Genomic DNA, 17,299 nt, shown 5'->3' on the forward strand with positions numbered 1-17,299 from the left:
AACCTACTAACCTTCTTACATGTCTGTCTTTTAAAATGAATGTTAAATGAAGCCTATCTATGTCAGTGACTCATCTTTATCAATAATCAGCATGTATACAGAATCTAACTGGCAAAGTACCTTATACAAAGGAACTAAGCTGGGTTTCCCAATGTTGCTTGGCAGGGCTGGCATTCTGGACCAGGTAATTTTTTGTTGTGGATGCTGTCCTATACCTTGTTTATACCTAACCTCTACCCACGAGATACCAGTAGCACCCTTCCCTCTCCCCACTCCCCCAAATGACCATCAGAAACATCACCAAATAGTGCCAAATGTCCCCCGGGGACCCTGTTATAGATTGTTATATACTAAGCACTGTTTCGAGCTTCTCATTTACTTCGTTTAATACTAACAAAGAAGTAACCATGAGGTGGGTAGATATCATTTTCCCCTCCTTACAGATAAAGAAACCGAGGGAGGTTAAACAACTTGCCAAAGGTCATACAACCAGTAAGTGTGGTAGCCTGTACTTGAACCCAAACAATGATGGCTCAAGTTCCTGCTCCTAATCACTGTTGAGCTCTACCACTAATGACCCAGCATTTATCATCTGACACTTGAAAAGTAGTATTTTGAATCTTATCTAGCACTAAAAACTAAAACTACCACCAAGTGACAATTGAAAGTTCACAAACTCAATTCAAGATAAATTAACAAGCATTTTTTAAGCATTGATTATATGGACAGCAGTTTTAGAAACTAGAGTGGTTCAAAGAAGAAACTACCATTTATTAAGGATCTGGCTCCAGGACCCCTTTCACACATTATCTCTTTGAGATCTCACAACATCCCTGGGTGGTATTATCTTTTTTTCAAGAGAGTAAGCTCAAGGTCAAAATAGAAAAGTGGTCCCTGACCTAAAAACTTTCACAATTTAATTGGAGAGACCAAAAAAAAACACACATTTTAAAGAAAATAAGCAAATTAAATATATCAGTTAACAATAAATAAAGGGTAGAAAACACAAAATATGAGAAAGAAAAGTATACAGTTAGACTAGTCAGAAAATAAATGTAAAAAGATGTTTCTAGTATCCCCTCCTCTTAAGAAAATGGCATAGAAGAGCAAAAGAGGAGCAGCTGGGGAGGAGCAACATCTCTCTGAATGATGTGAAATACAAGTTTTGGGGGCTGAAAGTTTTGAGATAGCCAATTTAAGTAGTAAGTCAAGGAAATCATGAAAACTATCATTTAAGGCTGCCTTAAAATTAGGATCAAGCTGAAGCTGGAGACAATAAAGCTAGTCTATGATACGCTTTTAGGGTGCCCCTACCTCCAAACACTCTCAAGCACAGCAACAGGAACAATCAAAAAGTATGTAAAGGTTAAGACTGCTAGGGTTGGTTAATGAAAGCTTAGACAAAGTCCAACAACCAAATTTCCTGAGTGACACATCATCTATTTTGTTTTGTGTATTTTGTCTCTCCTAACCAGAAAGTAAGTTTCAAGAGAGCAGGATTTTTGTTTTGCTTATTTAGATCAATTCCTGGCATAGTAGGTGTTCAGTAAATCTGAACTGAATCTGCTGCTGAATAAAGGCAGTATTCCAAATAGTAACACGTTCAGGAGCAAAGATCACCAATGTCTCAGCATTCAGAAAACCAGCACCCTCACAGAAATAACAATAACTTAATACTATAATATTTCTTATTATTGCAGCAGCTAACATTTACTGGATGCTAACTTAGGCAGACACTGTGCTAAAGGCTTACTTACATGCATTATCTCACTCAATCCTCTTAATTACTCTATAAGGGAAACAGGTACTATTATTATCATCCCAGTTTTAAAAGAAACACACATGGAATAAATAACTTGCCTGAAATCACAAAGCAGCAGAGCTGGAACCTGGGTCTATCAACTCCAAAGCTTGCCTCTCAGCTACTATGTCACATATAGAATTATAAGCACCCCTCTCAGACAAAGCTAGCGAAATAGAGTCAATGAGGAAAAAACAACAGAACAAAAAAACTCCTCTGTAAGTCAAAAACTCTTTGGCCATCCCCTTCTCCTAGCAGGTATGGTGGAAATTTTCCCACCCTAAAATAACACTGATTATCCCATACAAACTAAACCTTCAATGGTTTAAAGAACCCAAATGTTGAAAAGCTATGAATAAAAACCAATAATCTAATCATCATTTCAAAGGGTGACAGATAACAAGTGGTAACACCTCATGTCCACAACCCAAAGAAATAACAGGGTGTGACCTCTGACTAAGACTGAACTCAAAACTTCCGGAGCCACTCTCCCTGATATCTGCCTCTTCTTTCCTCCCTCCTTTACTGCCTCTCTCCCCACCTCTGTACAACCCCACTCTCTTCTCCCGCTCATTTATTTAAAAAAAAAGGAAATTTTGTTTCCTGTCTAAATGTCTAAATCTGGTAATATAAAAGTTTAGTATTTATCTGCAGGGGGGAAAAAATCCACCTGCATAACCCTCAGTAGAAAAAGGTTTCCCCACTCACTGTATAAGCATTCTAGTTTATACTATCAAATTCACACAGCAGTCAATTAAGAGACCAATCATGCAAAAGAAAACTTACAACCCAAATATTTATTTACACAACCTTCCAGTATTACATACATAATAATCAGGAAGAAATCAAATAAACTAGAGAGAACATGCTCTTCTTCCCATCCAGGAACTCATTATAAAGTCTTTTTTGAAAAACTATGAAATGTAAAGATCCCTAGAAGCATAATCCAAATCGTTACCAACAAAGAAAAGTATTTAAAATGCTGAAATTTTTTAAACTAGAATATTCATTAATCATCTAACTAGAGAGCCACTGGCAGATAAACCCATCTAATTTCTACATTTACACCAAAATCTAAAGCAAACTTTCCTTAAAAGGAGAAGTCACAGCTAGCAAGATAATCAGTGCTAAAGAATATATTTTTTTAACTTTTATTTTAGGTTTCGGGGTACATGTAAAGGTTTCATAGGTAAACACATATCACGAGGGTGTGCTGTACTTATTATTTCAACAACCAGGTATTAAACCCAGTACCCAATAGTTATCTTTTCTGCTCTTCTCCCTCCTCCAACCCTCCCCCTCAAGTAGACCCCAGTGTCTATTCATTTTGTTCATAAGTTCTTACCATTTAGCTCCCACTTGTAAGTGAGAACACGCGGTACTTGGTTTTCTGTTCCTGCATTAGTGTGCTATGGATAATAGCCTCCAGCTTCATCCATACTCCCACAAAAGACATGATCTCCTTCTTTTTTATGGCTGCACAGTATCCCATGGTGTGTATGTACCACATTTTCTTTATCCGATCTGTCACTGATGGGCATTTAGATTGATTCCACATATTTGCTATTGTGATTAGTGCTGTAAGGAACACGCGTGTGCATGTGTCTTTATGGTAGAATGAATTATATTCTTCTGGGTATATACCCATTAGTAATGGGATCGCTGGGTGGAATGGTAGTTCTGCTGTTAGCTCTTTAAGGAATCGCGATACTGATTTCCACAATGGTTGAACTAATTTACACTCCCACCAACAGTATATAAGTGTTCCCTTTTCTCCACAACTTCACTAGCATCTGTTATTTTTTGACTTTTTATAGTAGCCACTCTGAATAGTCTGAGATGGTATCTCATTGTGGTTTTGATTTGCGTTTCTCTAATGAGTAATATTGAGCTTTCTTTGCTTGTTGGCCACATGTAAGTCTTCTTCTGAGAAGTGTCTATTCACGTCCTTTGTCCACTTTTTAATGGGGTCGTTTTTCTCTTGTAAATTTAAGTTCTTATAGACGTTGGACAATAGACCTTTGTCAGATGCATAGTTTGCAAGTATTTTCTCCCAAGAATGTATCTCAGTCTTTTTTTCTAGCTTAGATTTTTTTCATATACCTTACATACACAGTTCTATTCAATAAACAGCCAATGAAGGAAAGCATACCAAAACTGTTCTCAACATAGAATTTCTTTCCAAATACAAAAACAATCAAGAAGCATTTATTTATTGCATTGGCCAATAAAACACTGATTATGCCCTACTCGAAGAAAAGGTATTTCTGAAAACCAATCTTGTATTTAACAAATACTAAGCACACAAAAAAAGGAATTTTTAAAACCCACATACTAATAATTTCAGGAAAAAACAAAAACTAAAATTAAGTAGTTAAAATAGAATCATGTAAACAAAATTATTTCGATCTGAATTTGAGATGTAAATGACACAGATAAAATTTCCGTTCAACTTCTTAATGATTTTTTAAAGCTTTTTATTTCCAGGGGTTAAAGGGATGGGCAATTAAAAAGGCTGATAACTGAATTAGATCCTGCTATTTCTAAATGGGCAATTTAAACCACAGTCACTATCATAATCACTAACTATTCAAAAAAGGATTCTTTTCTGGTCCATGCACTACTGAGATCTTTGAAACTAAATTCAAATTCCAGTTATGTTCAAATCAGTCTTTCTTTTCTATTAAAAAAAAGCCCAACAGTTCTGTCATTTCTTCAGTTTTTAATAAAATGTTAATGAAGTTTTAGATGTTTCTGAAAACACAGAATTACTTCAGTATTATTTGTCAAACTCAAGTGTTGAATTTAAATGTTGGGCTTAATCTAAGGCCTGATTTAAATCTTCTATCTACAACACACTTTAAAACAACTTTAACTTAATAAATTAACACTGATGGGTCAAATGCTATATGCCAGGCACTGGATTAAGAGCTTTGCATGCTTTATATTATCTCATTTAATCCTAACCACCACCATGTAAAGGACACGTTTTCCTCCATCAACAGGTGATGCCACCAAAATTAAAAGGATAATAAATAGCTTGTCCAAGGCCATGAAGCCAATAAATTATTGAATTATGAATTACTGAATGCATATTATGAATGTATTTTATTACGTAAATGAGAAGTAAACTAGCTGCCTGTTGCTGACTCCAGGTAGACCTGTTTTCAACCATTTGGTAATTATAAATTACACTTTTAGTGAAGCAACTCCTTCTTAGACCTAGAGAATGTCATGCAAAGGTATATTACCCCTCATTCACCCCCCTAAAAAGCATGCAATCCTAAAAGGCTGTTAAAAAATACACACACTCTGACCGGGCACTGTGGCCCCAGCCTGTAATCCCAACACTTTGGGAGGCCATTTCAGGAGGACTGCTTGAGTCCTGGAGTTTGAGAACCAGCCTGGGCAATATAGTGAGACCCTGTCTTTACAGAAATTTTTTTTTTAATGTGCAGGGTGTGGCAGTACACACCTATAGTCCCAGCTACTCAGCTACTCAGGAGGCTAAGGTGGGAAGATCACTTGAGCCCAGGGGGTCGCGGCTGCAGTGAGCAAGGATCACACCACTGCCCTCCAGCCTGGTGACAACAAGCAACCCTGTCTCTAAAAAAAATAATTTTATACAAACCACACACTCTCATAAGCATTGACTAGATCAGGAATTTTTGTTAAAAATTTAAAAATTATATATATATATATACACACACACACACACACATATATATATACACACACACATACATTCTTCCAAAAACAAACCAGCAATTTGCCTTGAGACTTCACATTTGGAACTGATAATAAACATTGACGGGTTCGTTTAAGATGCTGTGAGATGAGAACGCCAAAGCCAGAGGATGTGATCCTCTCAGAGAAAAGGCTAAATAATATTAAAAATATTTTGTAGTCTTTTAATATTTCCTAAATTCCAGAGCAGTCATGCAGAAATAAACATCTAACACAATACACTAGGTACAGGTACACAGACAGACACACACACACAGAGAGAGAGAGGAAAAAAACATGCTATCTCTTTCTTACAGCCAGATTTCCAGTAGCTACCTTCCAGATAGAAAGAAAGGGCAAAGGTGACACAGCATAGCAACAGAAACTGCACAGTATCTGACGGATCCACTAGCTGTCCCTTAGGTCTGATGGGGGAAGAGCAGAAGATACTCAAGCAATAAGGTCTCTTGTGCATTTCTGTTTGTTTCTGATTTTCAACTACGTGCATGGCAGGATAATACAAGACGAACACTGGCTCTCATATTTTCTTCTTATAAGCCTTCTGCTTTACAGAAATCAAGTGTTAACTCAAAAATTGTAAAGGAACACCTCAGAAAAATTTAGTTAAATGTTAAGTTTGTCATTCCAATATCCAGATCAAGTGCTCAGTGAAAACTGCAGATGCTCCCTCAAATGTTTCACAATTCTTAAGTTGTAATAGGAAGAAATTTTTAAAGATACTTGCATGTAAAAATATAATTACTAGAAGATATATATCCCATAGTGTTCAGAAAATGTCACGTACTTTGAGAAAATACATTCCATTTAAATATACTGTGAAAGGTATCATGAGGAAGTACCAAGGAGCAGCAAAACATAAAAGTACATTAAGACATAAAACAGGATATTAAGTGATATTAAAAATATTTTGTAAGGTCTTTTAATATTACCTAAATTCCAGAGCAGTCATGCAGAAATGAACATCTAGCACAATACGCTAGGTACATCTACACATACATACTTTGTGTGTGTGTGTGTGTACATTTTCCCCATTATACTTAATGGGGGAAAGTCTAAAAACAGGACAAATTAACAGCAAGAATTCATTATTTAATAGCAACTTTACTCATCTTTTTGTAATGACAATTCAGTTACACTAAAAACATACACATTTTTCCCTGGTCCACTCAAAGTATCAACAAACTAGAATATTTCTGTTTGGAGTATTTGCAGATAGAAGATGCACACCTTGTGTCTTTTAAATTGCCACTCATCCTTAGGCTTGGGACAATGATAAAATTACTTGAAAAGACAAAAATTAAAAGATTTTTTAAAATAATAAGGAAATAATCCTTTCCAAACAAATAGGGAAAGCAACTTTATAATGACCTTCTAAAAGATGTACTAACATTGTCAGATTATATATTCTTTTTTTAAAAGGAAGAAGAAAAATTAAAAAGTAAATTGTTAGTTCAATTTAAGTAACAATATGTAGAAATACTATATATAAACTAAAAGCAGGTTTCAAACTAACTAAAAAGTGATCATTATTGCAAGAGTAATCTCCACCCCTGCCATAAACAAGGGAATCCTAAAATAAATAGGATTTATGAAACTAAATATACCATCATCCAATGTTGGTATCTGCTGACATATGAAACAAATATTTTAATATTAACTGTAATGTAAAATTGCACAAAGTGAATTACACTTTCTGAACAACACATGTGAGAAAGATTCACTCTTAAAAATATAGCAATGCTGGCCAGGTGTGGTGGCTCACGCCTGCAATCCCAGCACTGAGGGAGGTCGAGGTGGATGGATTACCTGAGCTCAGGAGTTAAGAGACCAGCCTGGGCAACATGATGCATGGCCTTTGGGGTTACCTGGTGGGTGCTAAAACACACACACACATATACCCTCGAGGCTCTCTAATTCCCTATCAATCCAAAAGTTGTTACCCATCTCTATCAAAAATACAAAAAAATTAGTCGGGCATGGTGGCGCATGCCTGTGATCCCAGCTACTCGAGAGGCTGAGGTAGGAGGATGACTTGAGCCCAGGAGGTGGAGGTTGCAGTGAGCTGAGATCACACCACAACACTCCAGCCTGGGTGACAGAATGAGACCCCATCACAAAAAAAAATATATATACACACACACACACACGTGTATATATATACGTGTACATATATATACGTATATATGTATACACATCAAAGCTTTTTAAAGTACACATTTAAATGATTTAAGTGATTTGTTAAGATACACTAGTACTTGAAATTAACAAAACAAAAATTGCGGTGTGTAATTCTACACACTGAATTAGCCACTGCAAGAGATTAAGACTTTAATAGATAGCAGTATCAAACTTTAATGCTCTTATAATTTGACTCATATTATTCAAACCAACCATAGACACTTCTAATTTTACACACGAAGTAAATGCTTTACATTTATTTTCAGAAGGTTTCAAAAGTATGCCCACAAGCTTCTTTACAGATACTTTTGGCCATGATACAAAGCCAGTATATCACTAAATGCCAACTGTGGTTATCTTTAGATAAGAAATGCAGGTAGTCCCTACTTTTTAGCTGCATCCCTTTAAAGATGGTATCACCCCCACCCTCAATCCATAGTTTTCATCACCATGAAGGCAAAAGTATTTTGTACAGTAGAGTATGTGCTTTATGCAGAATCATTTTAAATGAACTCAGAGAAAAACATCTCATCTAGAAAACAAAGACCACCAAAAATAGCCAGTCCTGGCTTTGTAGTGTAATAAAGCTCATACTGTTTGTTGGTGGATTTGGCAGTTGTCTATACCAGGAGTCCAAAAACTTCGGCCTATGGGCCAATTGGAGCACGGCAACATTCATTCACTTCCTTGTTGTCTACAGCTGCTTTCACACTATAAGAACAGAATTGAAAGTTGTGACAGATCATGTGGCCTGTAAAACCTAAAATATTTACTAACTGGCCCTTTACAAAAATAGTTTGCCAACTCTTTCTCTACACAATGAGATGTCAGAAGCACCAGAAGACTTCTCCAAGAACCATCTCCAAAGTACAATGAAATGAGCCTATGCATGGCCTTTGGGGTCATCTGGTGGGTGCTAAAACACACACGCACACAAACATATACCCTCAAGGCTCTCTAATTCCCTATCAATCCAAAAGTTGCCAAGGCAAAGTACATGAAGTTACCACTCTTCCCACCGTCCTCACTAGTAAATAACATTAACTATAAGTGGCTGCCTTCTAAAATTCATCTGAACATGGCTTCGACTGCACAAAAAATGTTGTGGAAAGTGGAGGATGACAAGAGAAGGCCTCCATATGGCATATAATCCAATCCCTATATTTTCACCCTAGAATCACCTTAGACCTATCTCCTTGTTGAAACATCTCTTCCCCAGAGTTTCTGCCATTTGAATAATCACTGTTAAGAAGTCAGAGAAGCTACTAGGAAGGTGCAGAATTCCAACTAAGGAACACAAAAAAGTGTGAATATATATTTCCTTCCTCATAATCCTTAATCCTGTTAAAGTCAATACTAAATGCAAGCCGCAAAAATGTCTACATTTTTTTAAATGCCAAGTTGCTTTTTTTTAATAAAAAGTTTAAAAGGAAAAAAAAAAAAAAGCATGTTCAGCACTACTGTGCCTACACAGGGATATCCCCTCCATTGTATGGGACACAAAGACACACACCAACTGTGAACAAGGGAAGCAGCCTTCTCTGTCAGCTATTTTTGGCCTCACTTCGTCATATCAAGACCAAACGTAGGATAATAATGCACAGCGAACTTTAAAACATGAATTTGGGGAAACAAATCTGTCCTTCTATTTATAAATTCCTTAACAATGAAATTATTATTAAGTATACTCTTCTGAACTTAATCTCAAGGGACCTATATACCCTATTTAAAAAAAAAAAAAAATTTTAGCTTGTTTCAAAAATACAGAATAATATACCCTGGGACTAAACTGGTGGCCATGTTTAAAGCCTGCTCATTCCTTTTTAACTTCAACTCTTATCCACTTCTAAAACATCTATTTTAGGTAGTGTCTCATTCATTCAGATTTTCCCCCTAACTAAAAATACCCACTTTTCAGCTCTTCACTTTCCATCAGTACTCTGGGAAACCTAAATACTTTGAAAGTAATTCCAACTTTACATTTTCAGTATATTACCTGCTAAACTATTTTGCTGTTTTGAAACTGCACCAGTATCCAATTGTTGCCCTAAAATTTCACATCCAAAGCAAAGTCCACTGTCCCATTTCTAAACTCTTTTTTGTAAGAAGCCACTTTCAACACACTAAGCATCTTCTTTTTCACTCCTCCTTCTGTATAGCCCTGGATAGCCACGATATAATAAAAATGTTGGTTCCCTAGAAAAACAAAATCCTAATCCAGGCATACAGCTTTTACCTAAAATGTAATTTTTCCCCAGTCATCTGAAATTACTCTCAGGAACACTCTTCTCAGTTGCTTCTTTGAACTTTGTGTAATCATGTGTCTACACAAACACAACTGACCCTAACACTACTCAACAACCTCTATCTGTACTCCCTTCAAACCAGCTTCGTAATTTTATCTGTCCCTTATGCCTTTCAATTCCAAAAGTCTTAAATATTGTGTCTCCACTTGCTCTTTTCTTCCTAAAAGAAACCTTCCCAGATTTGGCTTCAATACTTCAATTAGTTCTATATGTACACGTCCAAAAGCAACATTTCCCTAGTGAAAAATGTAAAAATATATTCACATCTATAAGTTGACAATATCTAACATCCAGTGCGGTCTTAGATAAATATTGGTCTATCCCCCCTCTCCTATAGCTTTGTGCAATTTGTGTTTGATTGTCTCCACCACCTACAAGTAAAAGCATCTCAAAGGCAGGGACCCCAAAAACTTTGTCATTTCTACCCAAACGTGCAATAAAACATTACCATAATTTTTTGGCTGGACGCGGTGGCTCAACGCCTGTAATCCCAGCACTTTGGGAGGCCGAGGTGGGCAGATCATTTGAGGTCAGGAGTTCTAGACCAGCCTGACCCACATGGTGAAACCCCATCTCTACTAAAAATACAAAAAAATATTAGCCAGGCGTGGTAGCACATGCCTGTAGTCCCAGCTATTCGGGAGGCTGAGGCATGAGAATCGCTTGAACCTGGGAGGCGGAGGTTGCAGTGAGCCAAGATCGCTCCATTGCACTCCAGCCTGGGTGACAGAGCAAGACTCTGTCTCAAAAAAAAAAAAAAATACCGTAATTTTTAACCAATCCATAAGCAATAAAAGTAGGTCCTAAAGTTAGTAAGCAACTTTGACAGAGTGCAACCTACATTCAAACTATAGTTTGTTTCTTAGTTTGTCCTCCCCTCCTTCCCAAAATACAGCTTCTACTGTATTTTGGGTACAGTATTTTAGAAAATGACTACATTTCTCTTTGCAATATCTTAGTGAAAAACAGAATACGTGACTCTGATTCTAACATTACATCCACTATTCAGTATTTTCATGTCAGTACACATTTAAAGGACAGAATTTAAAGTTCCTTACCAAAGCATAACAAGGCAACTAAAGAAAAACAATTCAGTGGGAGAAGTTCCAGAGAAGGGAAAAGTGGTCAAATGAAAGACATTATTCTAAGACAACAGTTGGAGAAACTGATGGTAGAAATAATGAAAGTCTATAAAATTAAGAAAAGATGAACTGAGGCTTGTCCTGATAATTCTTGAAACACAAACTCTGACTGTGTCCTGAAAGTTTAGGGACACAGGTATGGAATATGTAAATGAATTGTCACATAATACACAGGCTAATAAACTTGCAGAACTCATTACTTTAAAAAAAAAGGACCAAACATTGTTAAGTTTGAGAAAGTTTTAAATTAATCTAATCAAGATCCTGAATGGAGAACTTCGAAAAGAGAGATAACCCCAGGCTTACATTCATTCCCACAAAGTATCTCTCAGCAGTGGCTTCAGACAGAACGAGCCCACAGTTGTCTAGATGGACCACAATTCTCAGTATAGTACTGTCTATGACTTCTTACATAAAATTCTGCTCTATGTTTAACCCTTAAGGTCTGTATATGAAATATTAATTACTTTCATGAACCTTTAATTTGGTACTCTGACAAGATACCTAAAATACAAGTCAAAGGTTTTATAAACTTCAGCTTTAAAATAATGGAAGGAAAAAATCATTCCTGACTTAAATATCAAAGATGTATCCTAAATTGATACAGAAATAAAGATAATTCAAAAAAGCAAAGCCTCAAACCCAATAAAAAAGTGCTGTAATTTGTTACTCTAAAAAAAAAGGGGGGGGGAGGTGAAGGGAAAAAAATCACAACTTTTATAAAATGATTTATGTGATAAATGCTCTTCCCCAAGTAAGTTGTGATTCCTAACAACTCAAGTTCCTGAGTAACTGACATCTGTTACAGTGTCCTCCTGACACACATGAATTGGACCCAGTAACTGAGAAGGTTAACTCCTGTACCAATAGGTACTGAAATAAACCTCTCTCAAGACAGGTTTGTTGTTGTTTTTTAAAAAAGGAATTTTACTTTCAGGGGTCCGTAGGTTAAGTAGTTCTCATTCGGGAACCTATATGAGAGTACCCCCGAAACAAAAAGTACACCGCACACACCCACAGTACCAGGAAAAGGTTACAGATACAGATGGCCTCTGTGCGCACATATGCTCTGGCTTCCTCAATTTCCCTTTGCCAATTGCTGGCCAGAAAGGTGCGAGTATTCACTTTGGAGAAAAGACTCCTCCGACAGAAACCTGCATACTTGCATTACTCGTACAAAGAGCTAAAAAGTTACAAAATACAGGCCTCCCTAACACCTTCCCCCCTCCGTGAATAAAGCTAGACTCCCTCATTGATAGACTCCCAACACTACCGGAGAACATCAGCAAAACTCCAGGAGGAAGCGCCGGCATCCTCCCACTTTCTCCCCCTCAATTCCCTCTCCCGGGGCCACTCACACTTCTAGAGAAGAGCCGCGGCGCCGAGAAAGTGGGTTGGTTCCCTTCCTCCTTCGGACTGAGGCGGCAGCTGCGGAAGGCTCCGGCGCGGTACTGAGGCAGAAGCGGTGCTCGTATCGCTAAACCAGGCGGCCACCCGGGTCTCTTCCGCGCTGCCAGGGGAGGGGAGGCGGCGGCCCCGCTTACCTCCTCTTTTCCTCTTCCTGGGTCTTTTCAGGTTGCGGCTTCTGCCCGTCCAGGGCCACTTCTCCCGGGACAGTCAGGTTTGGGAGACTCCGGATTTTGTTTTTATAAAGTTTCCTCTGGGTGGAGGCTGCGGCCGGCCCCCCGGGTCCCCCCCGGCCCCGCCGCCCTCGGGACTGGGGCGGGGGAGGGGGGCTCTAGGAACTCCTCCCGGAGTCCAGCCAAGGAGCCGGGGGGCCGGCGACTGGCCAAGGGAGAAGACCCCCGGAGGGGGCTGAGGGGAGGGGGAAGGTGAGGAAAGGACGGCGGCGTCGGTCCTGTTCTCTCCGCCGCCCCAGCCGCCGCTTCACATCGGGGTCCCCGCCCCCCCGGCCGGGGGGTGGTTGCCGAGCTTGGTTGGGGCCCCGGTTCATACACTCCGGGGCAAGATGCTACGGCCCCGGGCGGGTGGCCGAGTCGGCGGCAAGGCGAGGGACCCGGCCGGCTCCGCTCGGCGCCGCCCCCGCTCCCGGCTCCCGCATGTGTCGCTGCGGCTGGGACCCCCCTCCCTACACCTTGGGGGTCTCGCCCCACGCCCCACGGGACGAGGCAGAAGCTCCGGCGCCTCCTCAGCGTTCTCTCACCGCGGAGCAGCTACCCACTCCCGGCCCGTGGTAGCCGCCTCCCTGCCCCCCAAGCCGCCGGCTCCGGCTCCGGCTCGGGCTCGGGCTCCGGCTCCGGCGTGTGCAGCCGCCCCTGCCGGCCGGGAAGGTGAGGGGGGGAAAGGAGTGCGGCCGCGGCTCCCGCTGGCCCAGGGGAGAGCGAAGGTCTCGGCGGCGGCCAGTGCAGGGGGACTGGATCTCTCGGATGCTCCTTCGCTCTCACTCTCAGCGGCGGCGGCAGCGGCGGCGGCAGCGGCGGCGGCAGCGGCGGCGGCAGCGGCGGCGGCAGCGGCGGCGGCAGCGGCAGCGGCAGCGCCCGGAGCTCAGCTCGCTGTCTCCCTCGCTCTGTGCGGGGCTCTCGCCTCACTCCAGAGAGAGGGGCGGGAGGAGAGCGGCGCCTGCCGATGACGCAAGTCACCTAGCAACCGCTCTCTTCCCCCTCCCTCTTCTTTCCGCTCTGAGGCTTCCTCCGCTGGCCTTTTTCCCCCTTCCAGCCACCCCGCCCTGGGCGCCTCTGGCGCGCTCTGATGACGCTCCAAGGGAAGAGGAAGTGGGGATCGGCGAGCGGGTGGGTGCGCCTCGGGCCGCGGGACTCGCAGCCGCCGCCGCCGCTGCCGCCTCTACGGCCGCGTCAGAACTGAAGAGAGGAAGGGGAGGAGCCGAGTCGAGCCTAAGCTGCCGCCCGATCTTACCCCTGACCCGAGGGCGGCCTGGAGAGCTTGGTCTGTAGCGGTTTCCTTCGGGGCAGGTGGGGACTGCTCCTTTGGGAGGAAGGAGGAGGCCCAGGCCGCGTCTTCAGGCAGCCGCGCGCACCACCCGAAGGTGAGGCATTTGGCCCCAAACAGACCCTCGAAAAGCCGGACTGATCGAGGAGTTACCCTACAGCCTGATCTGCACCTGCTCCAGGGAGAGAGCGCCCCACCCTTCCCGTGGCGTGGGGTGAGACCCAGCGTTGGATAACGTGTGGTCGGGCCGAGCAAATGTTTGATGAATGAATGAATGAATGAATGCCTCTCACGTGGCACTCGTGAAGCTCAGAGGATATGGTTGAAGTGCAAGCGCTTTGTAAACTGCAGTGCATTGTAAAAATGAGTTGTAATACATTCCTCCCCTCCCCCTAGCCATGAAAGGAAACAGGGGTGCGGCTTGAGTACAGAGTCACAACCTGAGTCTTTAGTGGAAAAGGAGACGAAATGCCGAGCAAGGGAAGGGACCCATCCTCGCGCAGATTGTTAGGGCGGCGGGAAGGGAGGATTGGAAGGGAGCCATCCTCTGGGAGATTGCTGAAGGATTTTTGACTGTCAGGGGAAGAATTTAATAGTCCCTCACTTTTACGAATGGTTCTTTCTTATGGTTTGGAGCTTTCGAGAGCTTCTGGTCTTGGTTCATCAGTGTACGTTGTCATCAAGAAATGTTGGCCTGTTTCAGGTCTGACTCAAAGGTTATTTTCTTTCTAAAATAAATGTTATTACTATTATGCAGCTTTTCCTACAGATGTTATCCTGGAAAGGAAAGATAAGTAGAAACTCATGAAGTTTAAGGTGTAGTTCTCTAGGAAAACAAATTTAAGATAAAAGGACCAGAATCCTCAGAAATCTGTCTTCAGTGAATAGTATGAGAAAAAGATTAAAGCAGCAGCAATGATGAAAGCAGATTCCACAATTCTGTCCTTGGGAAGCAGTAGTAATGGATTTTACAAGTCTTTCCACCTGGAGGAGGGGGTAAGGTAGGAGCAAGTGTATTATAGACAAATGTGGGAAGCTCTGGGTTTCTCCCACTACTGCCACTACCATCTGCAAACAGTAAACTAAGGAAACTTTTAACTGGGTAAATCCAAGGGCTCGTGTTCATTAAAATGCTGCGGGAAAGGTGGTGAGAGGGGCAAAGGAGGATGTGGCAAAACCAAGGAGAGACTCACAGACTAGCACCTGACCCTACTGCCCTTGACCTGAAGTTCCAAGAGCCAGGTTAAATATCCTGCTTAAATTACCCTGGATTTTTCTGTCTTTACGTGACCAATCCCCTGCTACAGCCTTCCAAATAAGACTTACAGTTAATCAGACCAACAAGTGATGGTCTCACATGGCTACAAAATAAATATTTTTTGTTTTTCCCCCTCTTCCTATCTTACAACAGGGGAATGGTGGAAATTAAAGGAGTAAAACACACAGATTTAGGGGATTTTGTGAAGCTAAACACCTCAGAGAGTTTAACCTTTGTAGGCTTTGAAGGAAAAGAGTGCAAACATCAGAGTTCTGCAGCCCAGCAGAGAACACCTCCAGTTAAGTGTGTACCACATAGGGTTTTTCAGCAGCGTGATCTTCTGTTTTCATTGTCAGTGGCTCCACCTTACAACCTCAGTGCTGAGGAACAGAAGGGCACTCAGGAGAGCCTGAGCCACTTACTTAGAAAGTATTTAATAACAGCACACTAAGCTTACTGGGCTAGATACCCACCTCAGCACCCAGCTTGATAACAGGAGGAAACAGCTGGAACTGGAGACTGGAGAGAAGGAAGTTCATACATTTCCAACTTGGTCTGCATCTCTTTAGTTCCTTGTATTGCTTATTAATCCAGAGGAGAAAACAGCTAGTTAATTAAAAATTCCAAAAAATCTGAAGTTTTAGCTAATAGTTACTTCCCTGGTTCATCAATTTAAGATAAGGATCTAAATACTGTGTTAAAATATAGAAAAACGGAGACTCTTATAAGGTTTTTGACCTCTACACTTGAAAGTGAGCTCTTACAAGAAACTAATCAGTGTTTTGTTATTCCACATCAGTAGCTTTTACTGTCAAAGATTGTGTAAGCTAAATTATCTGGCAAAATTTTGCTTTCCAGAAATACTATGTATATTAATTTTAACATTTTTATTGTGAAATATAGTTTAAATATATAAAGCAATTATATAGTATAAGTGATTATAAAGGAAACCACCATGTAACCAATCAACCAGGTCAAGAAATGGAATATTTCCAGCAACTCAGAAGTTCCCTTCCCTGCCATGACCTTCCCGAACACAACTCTTTCCCTCCCTCCTAAGTGTAGTCATTATTCTAACATTTGCGATAATCATTTCCCTGCTTTTCTTTGTCGCTTTGTCGCAAGCATGCATCCCTAAACAATATATTGTTTGGTCTCACTCTTTCTTTTGAACTTTATGTAACTGGAACAATATAATATGTAATCTGTTGTTCTTGCTGCTTTTGCTCAACATTGTTTTTAATTCATATGTTGTTCAGGTTGTTCCTATAGCTGTAATTTGTGCATTTTCATTGCTGCATATTACAGTGTCCCATTGTAACAGTATGTGACAATATGTTTAGCCATTCTATTGCTGATGGACATCTGGGTTGTTTCCAGTTTAGGATTGTTATAAATGCTAATGTGAACATTCTTCATATATGTATTCCATCACATCTACGTCAGTTTCTGTATAACATATACCTGGGAGTGTAATATGTATCATAAACTTGAATAAATAATGCCAAGTTCTTTTCTAGAGGGTTACACAGTCACACTAGGTATATATGAGTCCCATTGCTCCACACCTTCACAACACTTGACATTATTGGTCTTTTCGGTTTTGCCAGTCTGGTGGGTGTGTGGTAATATATCATTGTGGTTTTAACTGTCATTTCTCTGATTACTGATGCTGTTGAGGACCTTCTTGTATACAACTAGCTATTTGGATTTACATTTTTGTGGCGCGTTAGTATCTTTTCAATGTCTAAGTCTCTGAGATGCCCAACTTTTCAATATCCTTTCATAGTCCACATTTGAACAGGTAAAGTAATGTTATGGGATGTTTAGGGTGTCGCTTTTCTGGCCAGAAACCTCTGTGGCCTGTGGCGCCTTTGCACAAGTCTTGCTCAGGCCCACTGGGCTCATTCCACCTACTTGGCCTGGCAGGCTGTGCTCAGCTTATGCTACCGGCCTGGAT

General features: G+C 40.9%; 2 protein-coding genes across 6 annotated transcripts in view; one reads left to right on the forward strand and one right to left on the reverse strand.

Moving 5' to 3' along the window:
* Nucleotides 1-12,881, reverse strand: part of FBXW7 (F-box and WD repeat domain containing 7) — a 213,398-nt gene extending 200,517 nt beyond the window's left edge. Inside the window, exons 1-2 of one of the 5 annotated variants that reach the window (XM_054683425.2) lie at nt 12,719-12,881; nt 12,533-12,625 (exon numbers count right to left, since the gene is read on the reverse strand). The gene's annotated coding sequence lies outside the window, so the exon portion shown is untranslated. Of the gene's footprint in view, nt 1-12,532 lie in introns of all 5 variants that reach the window. The other 4 variants (XM_063809101.1, XM_016952379.4, XM_063809102.1 and 1 more) reach the window with 4 other exon arrangements.
* A 262-nt stretch (nt 12,882-13,143) lies between these two features.
* On the forward strand, nt 13,144-16,874 carry LOC134809768 (serine/arginine repetitive matrix protein 3-like). Its single transcript, XM_063808475.1, has 2 exons — nt 13,144-13,521; nt 13,586-16,874. The coding sequence occupies exons 1-2, from the start codon at nt 13,144-13,146 to the stop codon at nt 14,084-14,086; spliced, it is 879 nt and encodes a 292-aa protein (XP_063664545.1). The 3' UTR covers nt 14,087-16,874.
* The last annotated feature ends 425 nt before the right edge of the window (nt 16,875-17,299 follow it).

Source organism: Pan troglodytes, chromosome 3, assembly GCF_028858775.2.
Source record: "Pan troglodytes isolate AG18354 chromosome 3, NHGRI_mPanTro3-v2.0_pri, whole genome shotgun sequence".
Lineage (NCBI taxonomy): Eukaryota > Metazoa > Chordata > Mammalia > Primates > Hominidae > Pan > Pan troglodytes.